A 23,150-nucleotide genomic window follows, 5' to 3' on the forward strand; every position below is an offset into this window, starting at 1 on the left:
TGCCTTCGGCGCGACTTCCGCCACTCTGCTTTCCAGAACCTCGCCCGAGGGTGCCCACCTCCTCCCGGCGCAACTTTCCTGGCTCCCCTTCTCCTGAGCCCTGAAATTTCGCCGGAGAGCGTTTTTAATAAATCTTGCCTTGCAGCCACTTTGCACCCACTGCTCCCAAAGACCCGGACCTCTCCTGCCTGTCTCCCCTCTCTGAACCCTCAGAGAGCTTCACCCACCCACCAACAAGAGGGCCCCTGGTTCCTCCTCCTCCTCCTCCTTACCCCGATCCCTTACCCCAAGGTCCCTTAAGTTCAGGATTTCTGAACCGGCCCCCTCGCCTACCCCTCCCCCCTCCCTCCCCACTCCTATCCCAACTCCTGACAAATTTATCCGAAGTAAACGGGAAACTCCAATCAAAGTTTACTGAAGGTCAAATAGGCTCTTGTTATTTGTTAAAATCCGCCAGCAAAGAGATGACTAGAACTGATGGTTAATTGTGTGTCTCAGAGTTTTCATGGGTCGTTCTTAAGGTAGCTTGCAAAGTCTTTGGTAACCGTTAACCGAATGGGATAAAGTACGAGAGCGCTGGTCACAGGAACTAGGTTTACGCTTTTGAAATCTGTTGGTAAACATCTTTTGTGCTTAACTGAATTCTGTTGTAACAGCCGCAGGGCTACTGTTGGAGCTAGATCCTCTCGTAAAGAATGGAAGGGGAGACTGATCACCTCCCATTAGCCAGGAATACCCAAAGGGGAGGTGTCCAGCCTGTTTGAATCTGAAGAGTGCCCAACTGTGTGAATGTGTCTGTGTGGCTCCACCCACACTAGGGCTCGAAAACCCTCCCCTGATTTAGTCTGGCCCCTAAGGGAGGTTGCTGGAGCTGAGGGAGTTGTTCAAGTCCATGCGCCCTTCTCTCTACAAGACCTTTCCCAAATTGAGAAACGTTTGGGCTCCTTTTCAGCCAATCCTGATAACTATATCAAAGAATTCCAATATCTGGCCCAAGCCTATGACCTCACCTGGCATGATTTACATGTGGTCCAGACCACCACCCTCCCCACAGAGGAGAGGGAACGCATCCAGGCTGCTGCCCGGGAGCACGCGGATCAGGTCGAGCTCACTGATGCTGCCATGCCAGTTGGAGCCCGGGCGGTCCCCGCTGGAGAACCGGGTCGGCATGATCAGGATGGCCAAGGTGGCCGCCCGCGCCATGACCGCAGGGTCCAATGTCTCACAGCCGGCATGCGGGCAGCCTCTAATAAGGCCGTCAATTACAACAAGATTAGGGAGATTGTCCAGGCCCCTGACGAAAACCCTGCCATGTTTCTTAACCGATTGACTGAGGCTTTAACCCAGTACACTCGCTTAAACCCCGCCTCTCCTGCGGGGGCCACGGTACTGGCTACTCATTTTATCTCTGAATCGGCACCGGATATACGGAGAAAGTTAAAGAAGGCTGAGGAGGGCCCTCAGACCCCCATTTCTGACTTGGTGAAAATGGCATTTAAGGTCTTTAATTCCCGTGAGGAGGCGGCTGAGCTTAAATGACAAGCCAGACTCCAGCAAAAGGTTCAGTTGCAGACCCAAGCCTTGGTAGCAGCCCTGCGGCCGGCCGGCTCCGGGAGCCAGCAGAGAGGGGCAACCAACCGCACCCCGCCGGGGGCCTGTTTCAAATGCGGGGCCGAGGGACACTGGGCTCGCCAGTGCCCCAATCCAAAGCCGCCAACTCGGCCTTGCCCTCAATGCCATTTGATGGGCCACTGGAAATCCGACTGCCCTAACCTCGGGGTATCTTCAGCGCCTCAACGTGGGAGATCCCCGAGACAGTAAGTCCGGCCTTTCAACTGCTTGGATTGGAGGACGACTGACGAAGCCCAGACTCGGCCACCCTCTCACCCAGGCCGAGCCCAGGGTGACGCTCCAGGTAGCAGGAAAGTCCATCTCTTTTTGCTGGACACGGGGGCTACCTACTCTGTTCTGCCTTCCTACTCGGGACTTCCTCGAACCTCACCAATTACTGTTACAGCGATCTATGGGACCTCCTCCAACCCTAGGGTGCCCCTTCCCCTCACCTGTAGCCTGGATGGGTTCCCCTTCTCCCACTCGTTCCTAGTGATTCCTTCCTGCCCGGTCCCTCTACTGGGGAGGGACATTCTCCAGAAACTGAGGGCAACTGTCTGCCTCTCCCCTTCCTCCCCTCTATCCACCTCAACCCGTCTCATCCTACACCTCTCCACTCCCTCGACCCCCGCTCCACGTGACCTACCTGCTGTAGACCCTCAGGTGTGGGACAGCTCAGAGCCGATCATCGCTTCCCACCTTACCCCGGTTAAAGTACAGCTTAAGGATAACTCTAAGTTTCCCCCTCCAGCTCAGTTTCCTGTTTCCTTAGCCCACCGCCGGGGCCTGAAACTATCATAGAACGGCTTAAACGTCAGGGACTCCTCATCCCCATCAGTTCCCCCTGTAACACCCCATCCTCCCAGTACGCAAGCCCTCAGGGGCTTATCGACTGGTACAAGACCTTAGGCTTATTAACGAGGCCATGGTCCCCCTCCACCCAGTCGTTCCTAACCCCTACACCCTATTGTCTCGTGTTCCCCCAAACACCTCTCACCCGACTGTACTGGACCTAAAAGACGCCTTTTTCACTGTCCCCCTGCACCCTGATTCTTATTTTCTCTTTGCCTTCACCTGGGAGGATCCCGACACACACGTTTCTGGACAACTAACTTGGACTGTCCTACCCCAGGGGTTCAGGGACAGCCCCCACATTTTCGGCCAGACCTTGACTACAGATTTACAGCAGTGCACCCTTAAGGCCAGCACTCTACTACAATATGTGGATGACCTCCTCCTCTGTAGCCCCTCCCTCTCGGTCTCCCAGGATGACACCTCCACCCTACTTAACTTCCTGGGGGCCAAGGGATATCGAGTCACCCCTTTTCCTACTCTACAGAGGAAACACAAGTCCTCCAGCCCTGGGGAGGAAAGACTGGAGATAAGGGGTAGATCTACATCCAGGACAGCACTGCCCTGCCAGGCGATCTGGCGCACACCTTGATTACTGACGTCCACCGATCCCTCCATGTTGGCCCATGGGCTCTCCACCAATTTCTTCAGCCATTGTTCAATCATCCTTCCTTATCTAAGATAATCGAAGTTGTCCACAGGGCTTGCAACACCTGTTCCGCCGTGAATTCACAAGGAAGAATCCGCAGACCAGGGCCTAACCATCAGTTCCGAGGCCATCAGCCCGGGGAAGACTGGCAACTGGACTTCACTCCCATGCCTCACCATAAAACCTTTCGCTACTTATTAACTGTTGGGCTGGCAGGAAGGGCTACCAAAGATGGCGAAAGTTCCCGCCACAAGACCTGAGCTCGGACAGGAGAACAAAGGCCCAAGCAGGAACCTGAGACCCCCGCCCCGGGCTCCTGTGGACCAATGGGATCCCGATGAGCGGCGGGATATCCAAATAAGGGAAACTTGCCAAAAGACCCCTGAGCTTCCTCCGAGACCCCTTAAAAGCCCCCTCCTCCCTGCCTTGGGCGCGACTTCCGCCACTCTGCTTTCCAGAGTGGCGGAACCTCGCCCGAGGGTGCCCACCTCCTCCCGGCGCAACTTTCCTGGCTCCCCTTCTCCTGAGCCCTGAAACTTCGCTGGAGAGCGTTTTTTAATAAATCTTGCCTTGCACCCACTTTGCCTGGTGTTGTGTTTATCTCGCCGGAAAAAACCTTACATTTGGTGCCGAAACCCGGGAAGGAGATTGAGCCCCCACACAGTGGGGAGGCTCTCTCTTTTCCCTGGCCGAACCGGACCTGCCTTTCCGAACGCCACTTCCGAGGCCGTGGTGAGTTTCCCCGATTCCGCGCCTCCTTCCGGAAAGCCCTGCCCTAATCGCGGCCGCGTCAGGGTGGACCCCGCCGGTCACCAGGTGACCTCCGTGACTCCGAGAGGCTGGGAGACGTCCTAACCTCTACGGCAGTCGACACAGTTTTTCCGCAACCCAGTGGTGGACGAGGGGACGCCTTCCTCCAGCCCTCGGGTTGCCCGGCAACGAATCGTGGGGACCTCCCAATCCAAATTCGACCCTAAAACATCCCGGGGGTGTTTTAGGCCTGCTGGCCAATCTTAAAACCCTGGAACTGGACCAGGACCTGCAAAAATGACGTTACCGTACTGTCGCTTGGCCACAATACCGATTAGACAATCAGTCCCAATGGCCTCCGGAAGGCATGTTTAACTATCAGATTTTCATGGACCTAAATAACCTCGGCAGACACCAAGGCAGATGGGCCAAGGTCCCTTATTCCAGCTTTCTGGACTCTGCACTCTCACCCCTTCCTCTGCTCTCACTGCTCCACCTCTCAGGTCCTCTTGGCCCGCTCCCCTACCCCTACCCTGCCACCCACTGCTCCCAAAGACTCGGACCTCTCCTCCCAGTCTCCTCTCTCTGAACCCCCGAAGAGCTTCACCCACCCACTGACAAGAGGGCCTCTGGTTCCTCCTCCTCCTCTTTACCGCGATCCTTCACCCCAAGGTCCCTTAAATTCAGGATTTCTGAACCGGCGCTCTCGTCTACCCCTCCTTCTCCCCCTCCCCACTCCTATCCGAACTCCTGACAAATTTATCCGCAGTAAACGGGAAACTCCAATCAAAGTTTACTGAAGGTCAAATAGGCTCTTGTTATTTGTTAAAATCTGCTAGCAAAGAGATGACTAGAACTGCTGGTTAATTGTGTGTCTCGGAGTTTTAATGGGTCATTCTTAAGGTAGCATTCACAGTCTTTGGTAACCTTTAACAGAATGGGATAAAATACCCGAGCGCTGGTCGCCAGAACTAGGTTTACGAGCGCTGGTCGCCAGAACTAGGTTTACGCTTTTGAAATCTGTTGGTAAACACCTTTTGTGCTTAATTGAATCCTGTTGTAACAGCCGCAGGGCTACTGTTTGAGCTAGATCCTTTCGTAAAGAATGGAAGGGGAGGGTGTCCAATCTGTTTGAATCTGAAGAGTGCCTGACTGCGTGAATGTATCTGTGTGGCTCCAGCCGCACTAGGGCTCAAAAGCCCCGCGCTGAGTTAGTCTGCCCCCCAAGGGAGGTTGCTGGAGTTGAGGAAGTTTGAGTTCATGCGCCCTTCTCTCTACAGGACCTTTCCCAAATTGAGAAACGTTTGGGCTCCTTTTCGGCCAGTTCTGATAACTATATTAAAGAATTCCAATATCTGGCCCAAGCCTATGATTTCACCTGGCATGATTTACATGTGGTCCAGACCACCACCCTCACCATAGAGGAGAGGGAACGCATCCAGGCTGCTGCCCGGGAGCACGCGGATCAGGTCCAGCTCACTGATGCTGGAGCCCGGGCGGTCCCAGCTGTAGAACCAGGTTGGGATTATCAGGATGGCCAAGATGGCCACTGGCACCGCGACCGCATGGTCCAGTGTCTCATAGCAGGCATGTGGCCAGCCTCTAATAAGGCCGTTAATTACGACAAGATTAGGGATATTGTCCAGGCCCCTACGACAACCCCACCATGTTTCTTAACCAGTTGACCTAACCTTTAACCCAGTACACTCGCTTGGACCCTGCCTCTCCTGCGGGGGCCACGGTACTGGCTACTCATTTTATCTCTCAATTGGCACCAGATATACAGGGAAAGTTAAAGAAGGCTGAGGAGGACCCTCAGACCCCCATTTCTGACTTGGTGAAAATGGCATTTAAGGTCTTTAATTCCCGTGAGGAGGCGGCTGAGCTTAAATGACAAGCCAGACTCCAGCAAAAGGTTCAGTTGCAGACCCAAGCCTTGGTAGCAGCCCTGCGGCCGGCCGGCTCCGGGAGCCAGCAGAGAGGGGCAACCAATCGCACCCCGCCAGGGGGCCTGTTTCAAATGCGGGGCCGAGGGACATTGGGCTCGCCAGTGCCCCAATCCAAAGCCGCCAACTCGGCCTTGCCCTCAATGCCATTTGATGGGCCACTGGAAATCCGACTGCCCTAACCTCGGGGTATCTTCGGCGCCTCAACGTGGGGGACCCCCCGAGATAGTAAGTCCGGCCTTTCAACTGCTTGGATTGGAGGACGACTGACGAAGCCCAGACTCGGCCACCCTCTCACCCAGGCTGAGCCCAGGGTTATGCTCCAGGTAATGGGTAAGTCCATCTCTTTTTTGCTGGACACGGGGGCTACCTACTCTGTTCTGCCTTCCTACTCGGGACTTACTCGAACCTCACCAATTACTGTTATGGGGATCGATGGGACCTCCTCCAATCCTAGGGTGACCCTTCCCCTCACCTGTAGCCTGGATGGGTTTCCCTTCCCCCACTCGTTCCTATGATTCCTTCCTGCCTGGTCCCTCTACTGGGTAGGGACATTCTCCGGAAACTAAGGGCAACTATCTGCCTCTCCCCTTCCTCCCCTCTATCCACCTCAACCCGTCTCATCCTACACCTCTCCACTCCCTCGACCCTCACTCCAGATGACCTACCTACTGTAGACCCTCAGTTGTGGGACACCTCAGAACCCATCATTGCTTCCCACCTTACCCCGGTTAAAGTACAGCTTAAGGATAACTCTAAGTTTCCCTCAAGCTCAGTTCCCTATTTCCTTAGCCCACCGCCGGGGCCTGAAACTATCATAGAACGGCTTTAACGTCAGGGACTCCTGATCCCCATCATTTCCCCCTGTAACACCCCATCCTCCCAGTACGCAAGCCCTCAGGGGCTTATCGACTGGTACAAGACCTTAGGCTTATCAACGAGGTCATGGTCCCCCTCCACCCAGTCATTCCTAACCCTACTGTCTCGCATTCCCCCAAACACCTCTCACTTTACTGTACTGGAGCTAAAGGATGCTTTTTTCACCGTCCCCTTGCACCCTGATTCCTATTTTCTTTTTGCCTTCACCTGGGAGGATCCTGACACGCATGCTTCTGGACAATTAACTTGGACTGTTCTACCCCAGGGGTTCAGGGACAGCCCTCACATTTTCCGCCAGGCCTACAGACTTAACAGCAGTGCGTCCTTAAGGCCAGTACTCTACTACATATGTGGATGACCTCCTCCTCTGTAGCCCCTCCCTCTTGGTCTCCCAAGACGACACCTCCACCCTACTTAGTTTTCTGGGGGCCAAGGGATATCAAGTACCCCCCTCTAAGGCCCTCAACATGACCTTAGGGCAGCCCATCACGGTCTACTCTCCTGCCGACTCACAGATCTCCTTAGCCACCAATACCTGGCCCATCTGACCCTCGTCTCCAGCTATTCCATCTGCTATTCCTAGAAAACCCGCATCTCTCTCTCTCTCTACCTCCCCCCCCCCCCCCCGCTTAAACCCTGCAACTTTACTGCCTATACCCTTGCCAGATAAGGGGTGGATCTACATCCAGGACAGGATTGCCCTGCCAGGCAATCTGGTGCACACCTTGATTACTGACATCCACCAATCCCTCCATAGTGGCCCATAGGCTCTCCAATAATTTCTTCAGCCATTGTTCTATCATCCTTCCTTATCTAAGGTAATCGAAGTTGTCCACAGGGCTTGCAAAACCTGTTCCGCCGTGAATTCACAAGGAGGAATCCGCAGACCAGGGCCTAACCAACAGCTCTGAGGGCATCAGCTGGGGGAAGACTGACAACTGGACTTCACTCCCATGCTTCGCCATGAAATACATTCACAGGCTGGATCGGAGCATACCTCATGGCCTGGGAAACAGCGGACGTAGTGGCTACAATACTCATCGAGCGCATCATCCCGAGGTTGGGATTGCCCCGGACCCTCCAGTCGGACAACGGACCTGCCTTCATCTCCAGTGTAACCCAACAGGTAGCTGAGAGCCTCAACATAACCTGGAAACTTCACATCCCATACCACCCACAGTCATCGGTAAGGTAGAAAAGGCCAACGGGCTGCTCAAAGCCCAACTCACCAAACCTACCCTAGAAACCCATCTTTCCTGGCCTACACTTCTGCCTATGGCTCTCACCAGACTCCTGGCTACGCCCCGCGGGTCTTCAGGCTTAAGCCCATTTGAATTACTATACGGCCGCCCTTTCTTAGAAATCATAGCCCTCCAGCCATTTCCCCGCCTCTTTTATCCTATCTACCTTACCTCACTCTACGTCCTGGGGATACCCCTCCCTATTGACTGGCCACTTCCCAACTTCAGGGCCACAAATAATACGGTCCATATGGGCCCCATGGGGGGAAACATACATATTATTAATGTGTCCTCTCTTACCACCGCAGCTGCCATATCACTAATTCCTCCCTCCTGTACTGTACTCCCTCGGGAATATTTCTCTTGTGCCCTCAGGGAATCCATCGCTGCCTGACCACTAATGACTCACTGGGCTGTATATTCATCCTACTATCTCCTTCTACCACCATCTACTCTGAATCCCAGCTGCTGTCCATCCTATTTCCCCAACACCATGGAGGAAGGGCTGCCCTCCTCCCATTCATAACAAGGGAAGGAATAGCCACAGGGGTGGCAACTGGAACAGCGGGGATAGGAACCTCCATAGACTTTTTTCTTACAAACTCTCCCAAGCCCTGAATGATGACACAGAACGGGTTGCTGACTCCCTCACAGCCCTACAGACGCAAGTCACCAGCCTGGCAGCCTTAGCTCTACAGAACCGACGGGCCTTAGACCTTCTGACCGCTGAAAAAGGGGGGACCTGCCTATTATTAAATGAAGAATGTTGTTACTTTGTTAACCAATCATATAGTTACCTCCAGGATCAAAGAACTCAGGGATTGGATCCAAGCACGGTGGCGAGACACGTCGTCCTGGGGCCTGGACCCCTACAACTGGGTAACCTGGCTGCCCCCTCTGGCAGGACCTGTATGCATAATCCTCCTTCTAATCTCAGTTGCTCCCTGTCTTTTCCGGTACTTGCAGGGTCGCCTACAAGAACTTGCCCTAATATCCGTCAATCAACTCCTCCTCCAGCCCTACTCTCGCCTGCCCACTTCCAACTATGCCTATGACGACGCCCCCTGTCAGCAGGAAGTAGCCAGAACCGAGTCGACGCCCCTGACACCATTATATTAAGCAAAAGGTCGGAATGTTGGGCTGGCAGGAAGGGCTACCAAAGATGGCGAAAGTTCCCGCCACAAGACCTGAGCTCGGACAGGAGAACAAAGGCCCAAGCAGGAACCTGAGACCCCCGCCCCGGGCTCCTGTGGACCAATGGGATCCCGATGAGCAGCGGGATATCCAAATAAGGGAAACTTGCCAAAAGACCCCTGAGCTTCCTCCGAGACCCCTTAAAAGCCCCCTCCTCCCTGCCTTGGGCGCGACTTCCGCCACTCTGCTTTCCAGAGTGGCGGAACCTCGCCCGAGGGTGCCCACCTCCTCCCGGCGCCACTTTCCTGGCTCCCCTTCTCCTGAGCCCTGAAACTTCGCTGGAGAGCATTTTTTAATAAATCTTGCCTTGCACCCACTTTGCCTGGTGTTGTGTTTATCTCGCCGGAAAAAACCTTACATTAACCTTGGTTGATACATTCACAGGCTGGACCAAGGCACACCCCACAGCTCGGGAAACAGCGGACGTGGTGGCTGCAATACTCATCGAGCACATCATCCCAAGGTTGGGATTGCCCCGGACCCTCCAGTCGGACAACGGACCCGCCTTCATCTCCAGTGTAACCCAACAGGTAGCGGAGCCTCAACATAACCTGGAAACTTCACATCCGATACCACCCACAGTCATCAGGTAAGGTAGAAAAGGCCAACCGGCTGCTCAAAGCCCAACTCACCAAACCTACCCTAGCGACCTGCCTTTCCTGGCCCACACTTCTGCCCCTGGCTCTTGAGATGCCTAAATTATAACCATAACTGCTATTTCTGCTTCTGTACCTTCGCTTGCTAACCCATGAGGAGTGGAAAATTACCAGCAAGCTTTCTATAGGGCCCTCTGTAACCACACAACCCCCGCCCAGAATCGAACCTAGCAGAGTGGCCACTCCTGGACCCCCACCCGGCTCTGGGCCGAGAGGTAACAGCCATCTGGCGCCAGAGAAACCCCCACCCAGAATTGGACGTGACAAAGTGACTGCTCCCGGACCCCCCACCCAGCTTTGGGTACGGGAGATAATAACCATCTGGCACCCCGCGGCTTGACAGGGAGACCCCGGCCAATCCTGAGGGGACACATACCCTAGTGGTGCCAACCAAGCAGTTTGAGGAACGACAGCCCTTTGATCTAACCAATAATCTATTCTCCGCTTTTTCCCGCCCTGTAGCGCACCAGTCATATTATAGAGTTGCTGTTTGATTTTCACGCGGTATGTAGTGATTTCTTACGAGATACTATGATGTATGCTAAGTCCCTGCCTCCCCAAATAGTGTATAAAAAGTGCTGTGATCCTGAGCTCGGGACCTCTTAGCGTCACCGGCAACGAGTATGCGGAGGTCCGGGTTCAAACTCGTTAAACGACCCTTGCTGTTTGGCTTTGACTCTGGACTCTGGTGGTTGTCTTTGGGGGGGTCTCGAATTTGGGCACAACACTCTCACCAGACTCCAGGCTACGCCCCGCCAGCCTTTGGGCTTAAGCCCACTCGAATTACTATGCGGCCAGCGCTTTCTTAGAAATCATAGCCCTCCGGCCATTTCCCCGCCTCTTTTATCCTGTCTACCTTACCTCACTCGACAGCGACAGCGTAGGGATACCCCTCCCTATTGACTGGCCACTCCCCAACTTCACGGCCACAAATAATACGATCCATATCAGCCCCATAGGGGGAAACATACCTATTACTAATGTGTCCTCCCCGCTGACCACCGCAGCTGCCCTATCACTAACTCCTCCCTCCCGTACTGTGCTCCCTCGGGAATATTTCTCTCGTGCCCTCAGGGAACCTGTCGCTGCCTGACCACTAATGACGCGCTGGGCTGTATATTCATGCTATTATCTCCTTCTACCACCATCTACTCCGAATCCCAGCTGCTGTCCATCCTATTCCCCCAACACCATGGAGGAAGGGCTGCCTTCCTCCCATTCATAATAGGGGCAGGAGTAACCACAGGGGTGGCAACCGGAACGTCCATAGACTTTGATTACAAACTCTCCCAAGCCCTGAATGACGACACGGAACGGCTTGCTGACTCCCTCACAGCCCTACACACGCTAAGTCACCAGCCTGGCAGCCTTGGCTCTACAGAACCGACGGGCCTTACACTTTCTGACTGCCGAAAAAGGGGGGACCTGCCAATTCTCAAATGAAGAATGCTGTTACTTTGTTAACCAATCAGGTATAGTTCCTTCCAAGATCAAAGAACTCAGGGATCGGATCCAAGCACGGCGGCGAGACACGTCCTCCTGGGGCCTGGTCCCCTCCACCTGGGGAACCTGGCTACTCCCTCTGGCGGGACCTGTATGCATGATCCTCCTTCTAGTCTCAGTTGCTCCCTGTCTTTTCCGATACTTGCAGGGTCGCCTATGAGAACTTGCCCGAGTGTCTGTCAATCAACTCCTCCTTCAGCCCTACTCTCACCTGCCCACTTCCGACTACTCCTATGACGATGTGCTCCCGCCCCCCCATCAGCAGGAAGTAGCCAGAACTGAGTCAACCCCCCTGACACCATTATATTAAGCAAAAGGTCGGAATGTTGGGCTGGCAGAAGGGCTACTAAAGATGGCGAAAGTTCCCGCCACAAGACCTGAGCTGGGACAGCAGAACAAACAACAAGCAGGACTCTGAGACCCCCGCCCCGGGCTCCAGTGGACCAATGGGACCCCGACGAGCAGGCGGGATATCCGAGTAAGGGAAACTTGCCAAAAGACCCCTGAGCTCCCCTCGAGACCCCTTAAAAGCCCCCTCCTCCCTGCCTTGGGCGCGACTTCCGCCACTCTGCTTTCCAGAACCTCGCCCGAGGGTGCCCACCTCCTCCCGGCGCCACTTTCCTGGCTCCCCTTCTCCTGAGCCCTGAAACTTCGCCGGAGAGCGTTTTTAATAAATCTTGCCTTGCACCCACGTTGCCTAGTGTTGTGTTTATCTCGCCGGAAAAACTTTCCACAGTGCAAACACAAAATTTCTCATTTATTCGTATTTCATTTGTTACACAAAGCAGACAAACTCTGATGAAGTAAGAACCAGGAAATCCGGCATTTGTGGAGGCAGGATGTTTCCAGTTCCCTTTTTTGGGGCCCCTGCTGCTTCCTCCCTGCCCCACCCAAAGCCCAGGTCAGCAGCATCTCTGGTGAGAGACTCTCACCCCTCACCAGGCTCTCATCCGGGCTCACCCCTACACACGGCAGGTGGGCACGGACCCTTCAATGCTGGGGGCTCCTGTCCTTCCCTTGCAAACAGAATTTCACTGGATGCAGGGCCTCATCTTGCCCAAGGAGCCAGACTAGCGCGGCCCCTCCAGCTCAGACAGGGGCTCTGGGTTGGCGCCTCCCACACACAGCAGCTGGCAGAGGCTGCCGGGCCCCTGTGCACGGCAGGGGGGGGATGTCCGTCCCCACCCCGGGTCCCCCAGAGCCACTCCTGTGTCTCCTCCATCCTCTCCCCCACGAGGCTCCGGGGTCTCTGGGCCTCAAAGCTCTGCGCTGGGGGAGGGGGTTCCCTTCATGCTGCCAGGCAGCCGGGTCGGGGTTCCCAGCCTGGCCTCAGCCCAAAGCTCTCTTTGTTCTCTCTGTCCACCCCGGGGCTCTGACCCAGCGCACCGCGTGTGCTCCGTCCTCACGGAGCTGCTCCGTCTGGTTCTTCAGCAGAGACCCCAGCCCGCCCGGGAGCTCCTGCCTCCCTGCCCGCCCGGCGGCCTCCCTCCCGGGGGGCCCGGGCCACTCACTGAGGAGGAGGCTGGTGAATCGCAGGAGCCAGGAGGCCCCGCACAGGTGGGGGTCTTCTGAGCAGGCGCCCATGGCCGGCTGCCTCCTTGCTGACTCTGCCTGGGCCTGTGAGGAACAGCTTAGCTGAGAATAGCTCCAAGCCCTTCCCCACACCAGGGCGGGGCTAACTGTTAGTTCCTGGGGCACAGCTGGCCAGTCTTGACTAAACCTTTCCCATCACTCATGTGAGCTCAGCACCCGCAGGGGCCTCAGGAGATAACTACAGAGTAAGTGTGGGAACAGCCCCCCTCTAGGAGGCCCAGTGCCGGAGAGACCCCGTCCCTGTGCTCACAACTGGCCTGGTGGTCTCCCGTCCCCAGCCTGCACCCCTAGGACCAGTGACCTCTGTCCCTGGGCTCCCACTCAGCCTGGAGCTCTCTGCTCACCAGTGTCAGCTGTGGCCAGGCACAGAGTCCCCTCCTAGAGCCAAGGACACGGGGCTTCTCCTGCTTTGGGCCTGTCCTCTGTCTTTACGCCATCTCACGAGTCACATCTCCTTTCTGATGTTCTAGGAACCTCACTGTCAGGTGTCGCAGTGAGAAGCTAGGAGCCCGAGAACAAAGCCTCCTGGGAAGTGTCACCCCCACACCGCAGGGCATGCACGGCATGTCCCCATTGCTGGTCCCCAGGGCTCTGTCTGCAGCCTAGGGCCAGCCCTGCCCCCCACATAGGACCAAGCCCACCCCCACAGGAGCGGCCTCACCGCCCCCTTCCCTGTGAGGCTCTGCCAGGCCTGGGCCGGGCTCGCACACAGGCAGGGCTGGAGAGGGTCACGCGCCTCTGGCCACAGGCTCAGTGGCCTCCGACTCACAGCCACGTACGGAGGGTCAGGCCAGGCCTCCTCTTCCCAGATGGGTTCCCATAAAGTCAAGAACCCTGGTCTCCTGTGGGCCCTAGGGGAGCAGCTCCATCACTAACCCCCGGCCGGTGCCCCTCTCCCTGCCCACTGGGCTCTCCCTTAGCTTCTCAGACCCTCCGACCCTCCGGCTGAATCCCCAGGACTGGCCCGGGGCCCCACACTCTAGGTGGTCAGCCTGTTGGCTGTTGAACCCATTTTATGGATGTGAGACCCGAGTCCTAAGCGTTTGGTCCTCCCTCCAGAGGTCACCCAGCAGAGCAAGAGTCAAGGTCTTGACTCCCAACAAGGAACTCTGAGAAAGCCCGTGTCACCGCCGCTGTCCTATCCCAGTGTGTGGCCTCCAGCGATCACCGCATCCAGTCTGGGCTCCCCCGGAACTGCTCTGCGCCCCTCAGCCCAGAGAGCCCTCTGCACTGCCTTGTTCCCCCGCTCCCACCTAGTGATGGGAGAGTCCTTCCCTGGGCTGTCCCTGAGTCTTGTGGGCAGAGACTCCTTAGATAGAGTCCAGATCTGGGCAGCTTGTCCCTTCAGGGTGACGGGGACCAAGTCGGCTGTGCCCCTGTCCCATCGCTCCAGGCCTGGGTGAGCCCTCTCAGGGGGAGAACTCTTTGCTTGTGCAAACCCCACCTTCGGGTGGGGCCCAGGGCCCAGGAGGGAGCCCCCAGCAGCTGCAGGCCGGGACCCCAGAGGGTCAGCCTGGACACACTCCATGCTGGGGCAGCCCCCAGACTCTCTACACCTGCAGATACTAATCTCTGTCCCCTCCCGCTGCCCTGTGCAGCAAGACAGCCCAGGTCACCAGTCCTCTGTGTGTCTAGGTCTCTGTGGTTCCCAAGCTCATTCCCTGTGAGGGGCAGTGGGGCTCAGGGTTTCTGTCCATGTCAGAGATGAGCAAAGTCAGGACCCATAGGTGATCTGATGAGCCCCTGGTCTGGACGCTGGGATGGGGCAGAGCCAGGCCCTGGTCTCAGACCTCCTAGGTCACTGATATTTCCAGAATCAAGTTCACTGCAGACCTTGAGAAGCCACACGGAGGGCGAGGGAGGCCAGGCCTGACCCAGGGCAGCCTCTCTCCCATCTCACACCCACGAGCAGAGGACATAAGCCTGTGGTGGCATCTCTGCAGCCTCTGGGGTCCACAGCAGTCCTTTGCTGACCACAGCCACCCCCTGCACTGGCTGAGTCACACTCAGACCAATACCTTTAGCCCAGCTCACAGTGGGAGTGGCTTCTCCCACACTCAGATTCTTCTAGAAAATTTCATCCCACCTGGACACAGCTCCCTGGTGGGCAGAGAGCTCACCACCCCCAGCCCCAGGTCACTATGGTCCGTGTGGTTTCCGTGGTGCTCTGCTGTGCAGGAGAAAGATCGGGCGGGAAGCCATGGTTGTGGGGAGCGCCTCCCTCTGCAGGGAATGCTGGGGAGGGAATCCGTGCAGGGGAGGTGGGGGTCTGCAGGTCCACGGGGGGAGGACGGCATGGCAGCTTCCAGAAAAGGAGGCTCCAGAACCTGGCATCTGAGCTCTGAACACACAGCTCTCCAGAGCCTCTGATGGCTGCCCTGCTCCGGCCAGAGTCAGGCCTCCCCCAGATGCTGGTGCCCCTGCGTGCACCCCACATCCCCAGCCAGTCCAACCATCCCAGTCTGCACCCCACAGGATGGGGCTGTCTGGACAGGAGGACACGCTCTCAGGAAGAAGCTGGATCTTTCCGGAGAACTGGGAGCTGGTTCCAAACCCCGTAACAGGAGAACACTGAGAACCTGATGGGCAGGAGGGACCCATGGGCCCCACTGACCCCACAGTCAGAAGAAACCAAGGCCAGTCCTTCTGGGCCTCGTCCAGCGACCTCATGATGGAGGATGTGTGCCGCAGCATGGCAAGGAGAGGGCCTTGCGTGTGTGGAGTTTTTGCCTCCAATAAACACACGTAGTCCTATTCCCTGGGCTCCCCAAGGAGCACCCCAAGCCGCAGGTCAGCTCCTGCCTTGGCCATCTGGAAACCACTCCCCCTCCCCGCCCCACCCCGGGGTCCATCTCCACCTGTGGCTCTGGTGTTCTTAGTTTCTGGAAGGCGAACCTTCCAGGTGATGCTTAGGGATTTGGAAGTGTTGCCGGGGAGTCCCAGTGCTCTGCATTATCCTGGCATCTCTGCCGGGCGGCTGTCTGCTGGCCTCGTGCCTAAGGAAGGGGCTTGGCCCTCCTGTCCTGTGAAGTGTCACCAGCCTGGAGAAACTGTGAAACCCGGAGAAGGTTGGAGGCCCCATTTAGCCGAACTCGGAGCCCCCAGCTCGACACCCAGACAAGAGGTCGGACCGCGTCCCAGCAGGGTTGTGTCAGGTGCAATTTCCCCCGGTCACGGAGAAGATACCGCTCGGTGCCCCACCGCTGCACCCCGACGATATCCCAGCTTCCAGAACAAGATCAAGAAACTGACAGGAAACAGCCAGTGGGAGCATCTGCAGGGGTCTCCTCAGAGGAAGCCAGCACCTGTCCCAGGGAGAGATCACCTGACACTGTGGATGGTGACCTTGACCGTCTGCCCCGGCACTGCTTGTCCACGATGTGTCATTAGTGCTTTGAGTCCTTACCCCCACTTCTAAGGGAATGGCCTCACGTTCACAGGCTTCCTTCCTGTTTGGTTTGGCAAATGTGAGTGTTTCTCTAGGAAGGGGCTCTCGAGCTGTCCTCAGATTCTCCAGAAGGTCCGTGGCCCCAAATGGAGGTGTCAGGACCCTAACCAGGCCAGCCAGGAGCCCCCAAGGTCCCTTGCAGCTCAGTCCCTACTCCCTGCTATGGACTGAGGCCCCATGGGGGTCACCGGTGAGGGAGACAGAAGCCCTCCCCTTGGGGGGGTCAACTTCCAGCAGGGGAAGGAGGGCACAGGACACTTCCGGGGACTGGCACTCTTAACTAGGTAGTGGTCAAGGGAACAGTCTGGGAATCTGAGGGACAAGTAAGGACTGACTTAGGCTTTAAACCAGGAGCAGGAAGGGGAGGGGACAAAGGCCACAGAGTCGGGGACAATTTAAGTGAGACCAGGAGAGAGTCACAGGCATGACTGGGAAGGTGGCTGAGGTCCAGCAGCTGCCGAGGGGGTCACGGCAGGGGACTGATGGCACCTGCTCGTCAAGGACACTTGGGCTCGGGCTTCCTCACTGCGGACATTTCTGAGATCAGGATACATGTTCGCACTGATATTACTCAGTTGGGCATAAAGTACTGATGGATCCAAGTTGGAGAGTGTAGACACATCATAGATACAATGTAGCCAATTCAACAATGTAGCAGTTATAGACACAGTGTAACTCAGAGAAACACAGAACATAGGACTGGCTGCCCTGGAGCAGAGGGGCTGTGGGACACACAGGTGGGAGGGAGACATTCATTCTGGAAACATGTGCTCCAATTTTCAATCATACCTGTACAACATGAGCTTCGTCATCAAGAGCTCTCTGCCCAAGAGAATACAGAACAATTTATTTCCTCTGTATCACTAATTTTTAATACTTTAGTTAACCAACTTCAGACTGCTTTTTCTTGAGGTAGACTCTAAGCCCTGTGTGGGGCTCAAACTCACCACCCCCAGATCTAGAACTGCCCGCATTTCTGACTAAGCAAGCCAGGTCCCTAGATGACCTTTTAAATCAGATATTACTTGCTGAGTACATAATGCTAATCACCGATGCATGTGGTTTTTCATTTAATCTGTGAATGGCTTGACAAGGTTAGTCCTGTCAACATCGTCATTGGGCTCAGCAGAAATCGGAGGCACAGAGAGGGCAGGTGACTTGCCCAAGATAATGAGCCTGGACAGGAAAGTCAGACAGAAGCCACAGCTGTGAGTGCCCCAGGTGGGGATCAGACAGGAAGTGCCCTCAGGGTCCCTGGCACCCCATCCTTCCTCTCATATGTCTCCACCGTGTTGCCTCCTTTCTCCCCACTCCGCCCCCCCAAACAGAGGATCTCCCAGTTGGGGCTCCTAATCCCTGATTCCTGGTCACAGCTTCATGTCTGTACGAGGGCCCCTGTCGACCTGCCAGCCCCTGCGTTTTTCTGGCGCCCCTACCCCGACCTGGCCCTGGGGTGGGTCTGGGAGCAAAGGGAGAGGCTCCTCGGCCCCCCCCATGGGCAGCCCCTGTGCACTCCAAGTCTGCCTGAGCATCCCCCCTCCAGGCCCTGAGCGCAGGCACCCGCGCCACCTGGCGGCCGAGGTCCGAATTGCCGCTAGAGACTCCTGCAGAGGAGCCCTCCCACCTCAGCTCACCTGCACACACAGGTCCTGAGCGCCTACTGTATGCAGCACGTGGGGAAGCTGAGTCGCTGTCCTAGGGGGGCGCACAGGCTATCGGGAGGCAGAAGCACAGACCCTTTCGGGGGAGGGGAGGATCCCCCACCCAGAGGCTCCTGAGCACTGTCATCCCGGGAGCTGGAGCAGCCCAGGGACAGGGAAACAGGGCAGGAAGGGGCCTGGGAGGAGGGAAGCAGGATGCCCCGTCAGGGGGCGGCTGGGTGCACGCGACCAGCAGGTCCAGGAGGAGCCGCAGGCAGGGGCAGACAGGCACCTTGGCCCTGTGGCCGGGTCTCTGCTCTGTTGCGGGGGTCCTGTCCTGAGTCTGCAGGAGCGAGTTCCGAGGGGGCCCAGCAGCTGGCCGGGAGTGGCCTTGAAGTTCACCTGCGTTGAGAAAACGGGCTCCTCGTGCAGGAGACTTTATAGCAGTGCCGGCCTGGTGGAAGGACAGATCGGGAGGGGGTAGCCTGGGGATCCTTGTTGTGTCCAGGTCTCCCCTCATGGGCTTCCAGGGAGGTTAGTGAAGAGGGGGACCTCGGCATGGGGGAGGGGAGCAAACAGGTGGAGAGGGAGACCCCAGTCCCTCACGGCCCCTCCAGCTCCCTGATTCAGGCCAAGGGGTCCCTGTGAGTGGGGGAAAGGCAGTTCACATGGCCAAGCCCTAACTGAGGGCCTCTGAGGACAGGCGCCTGCAGACCCGGTGACCGCAGGATCCCGCAGCAGACAGATCTGGTCTGCTACTCACTGAGAACAATCCCAGAGGGGAGAGGGGAGAAGCCAGGACAGCCCACATGTGGGAGGCAGAGCCAGGCCATGCTGCCCAAGGTGACGGCCAGAGGGCTCGGCCCTGAGATGCCAAGACCATGGGCAGGTCCCTGTCCCAGGCCCCGTGGGCATCATGAACGTGGACAGCACTCGCAAGACCAACACCTCCTCCTCCCTGACTGTGCATCCCAGTCCTGCTGGGGGGCATTCTGGGGTCTCCGTAGGAAATCCAGGCCCCTGAGGCCGAGGACACACGTTCCCTCTTGTGTCCTCAGGCGTCCGACAGGCCCTTCAGGGAGTGGGTGCAGAAGGACATTTGCTGGATGGGAGGACGACTCTGCTTCCAGAAGCTTTGGGGTGGACCTGGGACAACTCTCCTCTGGACACTAAGCCCCGATGTCAGTAACTGACTGCACCCGAAGCAACCTAGGATTCCTCCCACGGGCATCACCACAGCTGGTCTCAACCCGGGAAGGTGATCTAGACCCAGTCCCGGCTCAGAGCCCCACCTGCTTGAGCTCTGCTCTCCGATATGCTACTGCCTGGTTCCCAGAGGTCCTGCCAGAAAAGGCTGCTGCTCCCGCCCCCCACCGGCTACCCCAGTGAGCACCTGCCTCACCCCTGCCCCAGCAGGTCCAGACCCAGGACCCGCTGCAGGCTGGCGGGGCCTCAAAGGGTGGGTTCTGGGCTCAGGGTTCAGCTTCCTCTTCTAGTGGACATTTCCCAGAGTAGGTGATGGCTCGTGCTGACGGAGCAGGAGCTCCAAAGGAACTTTGCTCCAAAAAAGGAAGAAGGAACCTGAACCCCTGGTCATACATGTTGTGAATCTCAGACGAAAGGATAAAACTGACGTTGCCCTGGAGTCAGGGGCGGTGAACATCACAGGAGGGATATGGTTGTCGCGTTTCCATATTCATCTGACCTCGGCCCCCCACCCCGTGTTGAGGAGCATCTCTCACAGCTGATATCCCTGGATCCCACCAGAATCACTGATGAGGGTCAATCGGGGGCCCGAGTGTGGACACGCTGAGTGACAGCGCCAGAGCTGTGCTGAGTTCTCCTCACGTGCCCTCCGCTGGTTCTCGCTCTCCCCACGGGCAAGTCCTGGGCCACGAGTTCCTTTCCCTGAACCCCCATATGGTCACAGTAGCACGACACCATGCATGCACCGAGTGTGAGCTGTTTAGGGGGACCCGTCAGCCCCCGACCCAGACCCCCCCCGATGGTGGATTCGATCCTTCCACAAACAGTGCAGGAGCTCCTACTGGGCGCCAGCCCGCTGCAGGTGCTCACACACACACACACACACGCGCGCACACGTGCACCCAGCAGCCCCTCTGCCTTCCTAACCTCCTCCATGGGGAAAGGCCATGCGTGGGAACCACAGTCCATGCGACGAGCAGGACTCTGGATGACAGAGCAGGGTGGGGGGCTCCGCACCTGGGAGTGTGGTTTCCGGTTACACCAGGAGGTCAGAACAGGTTCCCCATGAAGAAGACTTTTTTTCTTAAGATTTTGTTTATTTATGTGACAGACAGAGAAATCATAAGTAAGCAGAGAGGCAGGCCGGGAGGTGGGGCTGGGGTGCAGCAGGCTCCCTGCTGAGCAAAGACCCTGATACGGAGCTCGATCCAGGAGTTTGAGACCATGACCTGAGCCGAAGGCAGAGGTTTAACCCACTGAGCCACCCAGGTGCCCCCAGAAGGCGACTCCTGAGAAAAGACGGGAAGGAGGTGAGGAGTGACCGTGGACACCAGGGGGAATCACTTTCCTGGCCCAGGCGGCAGCCCGAGGAGCGGGCCTCAGGCCGGACCCTGCCTGGCCTGTTCCCGGAGCAGGAGGTCAGTGTGGCCAGAGCATCCGTGAGCCCAGGAAAGACAGGTAGGAGATGGAGGTCAGAGAGGTAACGGGGCCCGATCGGGTCCATCCTGACCGAGAATCCCAGGACGCCAGAGCCAGAGGGGCCTCAGAGTCGGCCCCATAACCCACCCCCTGCTGGACAGCTGAGAAAACCAGAGCCGGGGGTGGGGGTGGGGAGGCACACCCAGGGGCACCGGGACAGAACTTGACCCCCAGGGTACGGCTGTGCTGTCCTCCCTTCAAGTGCCAGGGACAGACCTCTTCCCCAGGGCCCAGGAAGCTGGGGCTGGGAGCCCTGGGTGAGGGCGGCTGTCGCTGCGGCTCCTTCCACCAGGGGGCGCTGCTCGCACAGCTCTGCCTTCAGTCCCTGCACCTGCTGGGCTGTGGTTCCTGGGCTGCCCTGGCCCAGGGCCCTGACTGCTGCCCAGCCCCTGGGAGCGGCCCTTCCTGGTCACTGCCCAGGTCTCGGGGTCTCTCTCTGGCCCTGGCCCTGGCCCCGGGAAGACCCCTGAGGGCGACCAGGCTGGTTTGCAGGGGTGGGGGGCAAGGAGGAAGGGCAGAGGAGGGCTGCCTGGGCAGGTGCAGGTTGCACAGTCACCGTGTTGTCTGCGGCACTCCCTGGGGCTGGCCCCTGCCTGTCCCTCTTGTGTTTGCTGCTGCGGGTCCCCAGGGCTCATCTGGAGCCAGGGAACTGGGCAGGGGGGTGGGGGTGAAGCCAGAGCAGAGAGCAAGGAGTGGTGGTGACTGGTGGCCCTCACCCTACCCTACCAGGGCCACTGGGAAAGGAAGCCATGCCCTATGCCCACTCCCGGGGTCTGCCCCCTCCAACAGCAGGACCCTAAGGAGGGGAAACTGAGGCACCAGGGGAATTGCTCGACTGCCGGTTACCCTCCTTATCTGCCCCTCATTCCTGGGTGCGTCAGGATGAGACCTGAGGGAAGGACTCCCCCCTACCTACTCTGCTCTGGGGACACAGGGTTTCTGGGGAGGGTGGTGGCGCCACATACCCTTTACGAACACTCAGGGCTCAGGTCACCCTTGCCCATCACACGTAGCCTGCTGGGAGAGCAGGGCCAGCCTGCAGAGTCCCTACCCCCCTGCTGGACAGCCGAGGGCAGGGTCAGACAGGACACGGGGATGGGGTGGGCGTCAGCATGGGGTCCCATACCCTCCGGCACCTCCTTCTCTGTCCTGCGCCGCACCTGACCTTGCCTTCTGGTCCTCTGAGCCCTCACACCCAGACCTGAAGAGTAGAGGTCACTGGGAGTCCCCGGCTGACTGGGGCAACAGGCTTCTCGTCGGAACTTAGGGTGATTTGCTGGCTTGCCCGAATAAGAATAAGGCACTCATCGGCCTGAATGTGCTTCCTGTCCAGACCGGCCAGGGTCTGGGGCTGCAGACCGCAGGGCCGGGCGCCCTCAGGGTCCTCGGTGTGTCCTCTTCACCTTCCTCCAGTAGAAGTGTCAGAAAGGAAACCAGAAAATCCAAAGGAAAACCCAGCCTGAAATCCCGGGATCAATGACCCAAACCACGCTTGCTGCAGGGGAGTCTGTCCCTCTGGGGGACAGGCCCCCACAGATGAGAGCAGAGGCAGGAACCCATGTCACCCTGACACGGACAGCCCTTGGCAAGCCTGGCATGTGGCTCCCTGCACACTCAGCCCCACGGCCCTGTCTGTCCTGGCCTCGCCTGCCCGCACCCTGGAGAGCCCAGGACTGGGGTCCAGTCTTTCCTACAGCTGCCCCGGGGGAAGACCACTGAGGTAGGGGACATTGGCCATAAGACAGGAGAGAGCCTGTCCCCGCCCTGTCACTGCACTCTGGATTCTCAACACCACAGACACAAAGGCATTCATTTGACAGGCAGAAGGGGTGGCCAGAATGTTCAATTTGCATTTGTGCGTTGACCTGCGAGGACGACCATCTCTCGGGCTCCTGCACCTGATCCGTCTCGTCTCTGCAAATCCTGTGCTCACGCCCTTGGCTTGGGTAGCGACCGTGGTGGTGTGATTTCTCTCACTGATGGGCGAGGGGACCTGAGCTTTTATAAATAAAGGTTCCCTCAGTGTCCGCGTCTGTGTGGAGGGCGCGGGGTGGGAGCACAGGGGAGTGAGCGAGCTCTATGCTGACATGACCCCCCTCCCGCCCCAAAGGGAACCCTGTTCTAGTTTTCAACTGTTGCATCAGGGAAAACTGTCCATTAGGAAACAAGGACACAATGACCTTTTTCCTCTTTTCCTGGGACTATTGGCCAGTTTCTGCTCAAGTGGGAAACACGTAGCACCGCACACAGAAGTGACCTGTGTCCCGTGTCAGGCTCTGGCTGGAAGGGGCGCTGTTCCATTCCCTCTCCAAGGAACACCTCACCTTAGGGATTTCTCTAGTCGATGGGTGAGGGCAACAGAGCTCAGAAAAGTAAAGCCAGGGGCGCCTGGGTGGCTCAGTGGGTTAAGCCTCTGCCTATGGCTCAGGTCATGATCTCAGGGTCCTGGGATCGAGCCCCACATCGGGCTCTCTGCTCAGCCGGGAGCCTGCTTCCCCCTCTC

At 57.5% G+C, this 23,150-nt stretch overlaps 1 protein-coding gene and 2 long non-coding RNA genes across 7 annotated transcripts in view; 2 read left to right on the forward strand and 1 right to left on the reverse strand.

Moving 5' to 3' along the window:
* Window positions 1-23,150, reverse strand: part of LOC309850042 (CD48 antigen-like) — a 40,681-nt gene that overhangs the window by 7,741 nt on the left and 9,790 nt on the right. The window contains exons 1-2 of one of the 5 annotated variants that reach the window (XM_082703232.1): window positions 14,106-14,280; window positions 12,793-12,956 (exon numbers count right to left, since the gene is read on the reverse strand). The exons of 2 other annotated variants lie outside the window; for them this stretch is intronic. In XM_082703232.1, the coding sequence (XP_082559358.1) occupies window positions 12,793-12,865 (73 nt within the window). In that variant the 5' untranslated portion in view covers window positions 12,866-12,956; window positions 14,106-14,280. Of the gene's footprint in view, window positions 1-12,792; window positions 12,991-14,105; window positions 14,281-23,150 lie in introns of those variants that run through there. 2 more of the 5 variants (XM_082703231.1, XM_082703228.1) reach the window with 2 other exon arrangements.
* On the forward strand, window positions 7,702-9,436 carry LOC309850049. The gene is made up of 2 exons (XR_014304056.1): window positions 7,702-7,813; window positions 8,895-9,436. It is a non-coding gene; the product is annotated as an uncharacterized lncRNA (long non-coding RNA).
* Window positions 9,510-12,103, forward strand: LOC309850048. Its single transcript, XR_014304055.1, has 2 exons — window positions 9,510-9,711; window positions 11,430-12,103. It is a non-coding gene; the product is annotated as an uncharacterized lncRNA (long non-coding RNA).

This window comes from Mustela nivalis, assembly GCF_964662115.1.
Source record: "Mustela nivalis genome assembly, chromosome: 16".
In the NCBI taxonomy this organism is placed as follows: Eukaryota; Metazoa; Chordata; class Mammalia; order Carnivora; family Mustelidae; genus Mustela; species Mustela nivalis.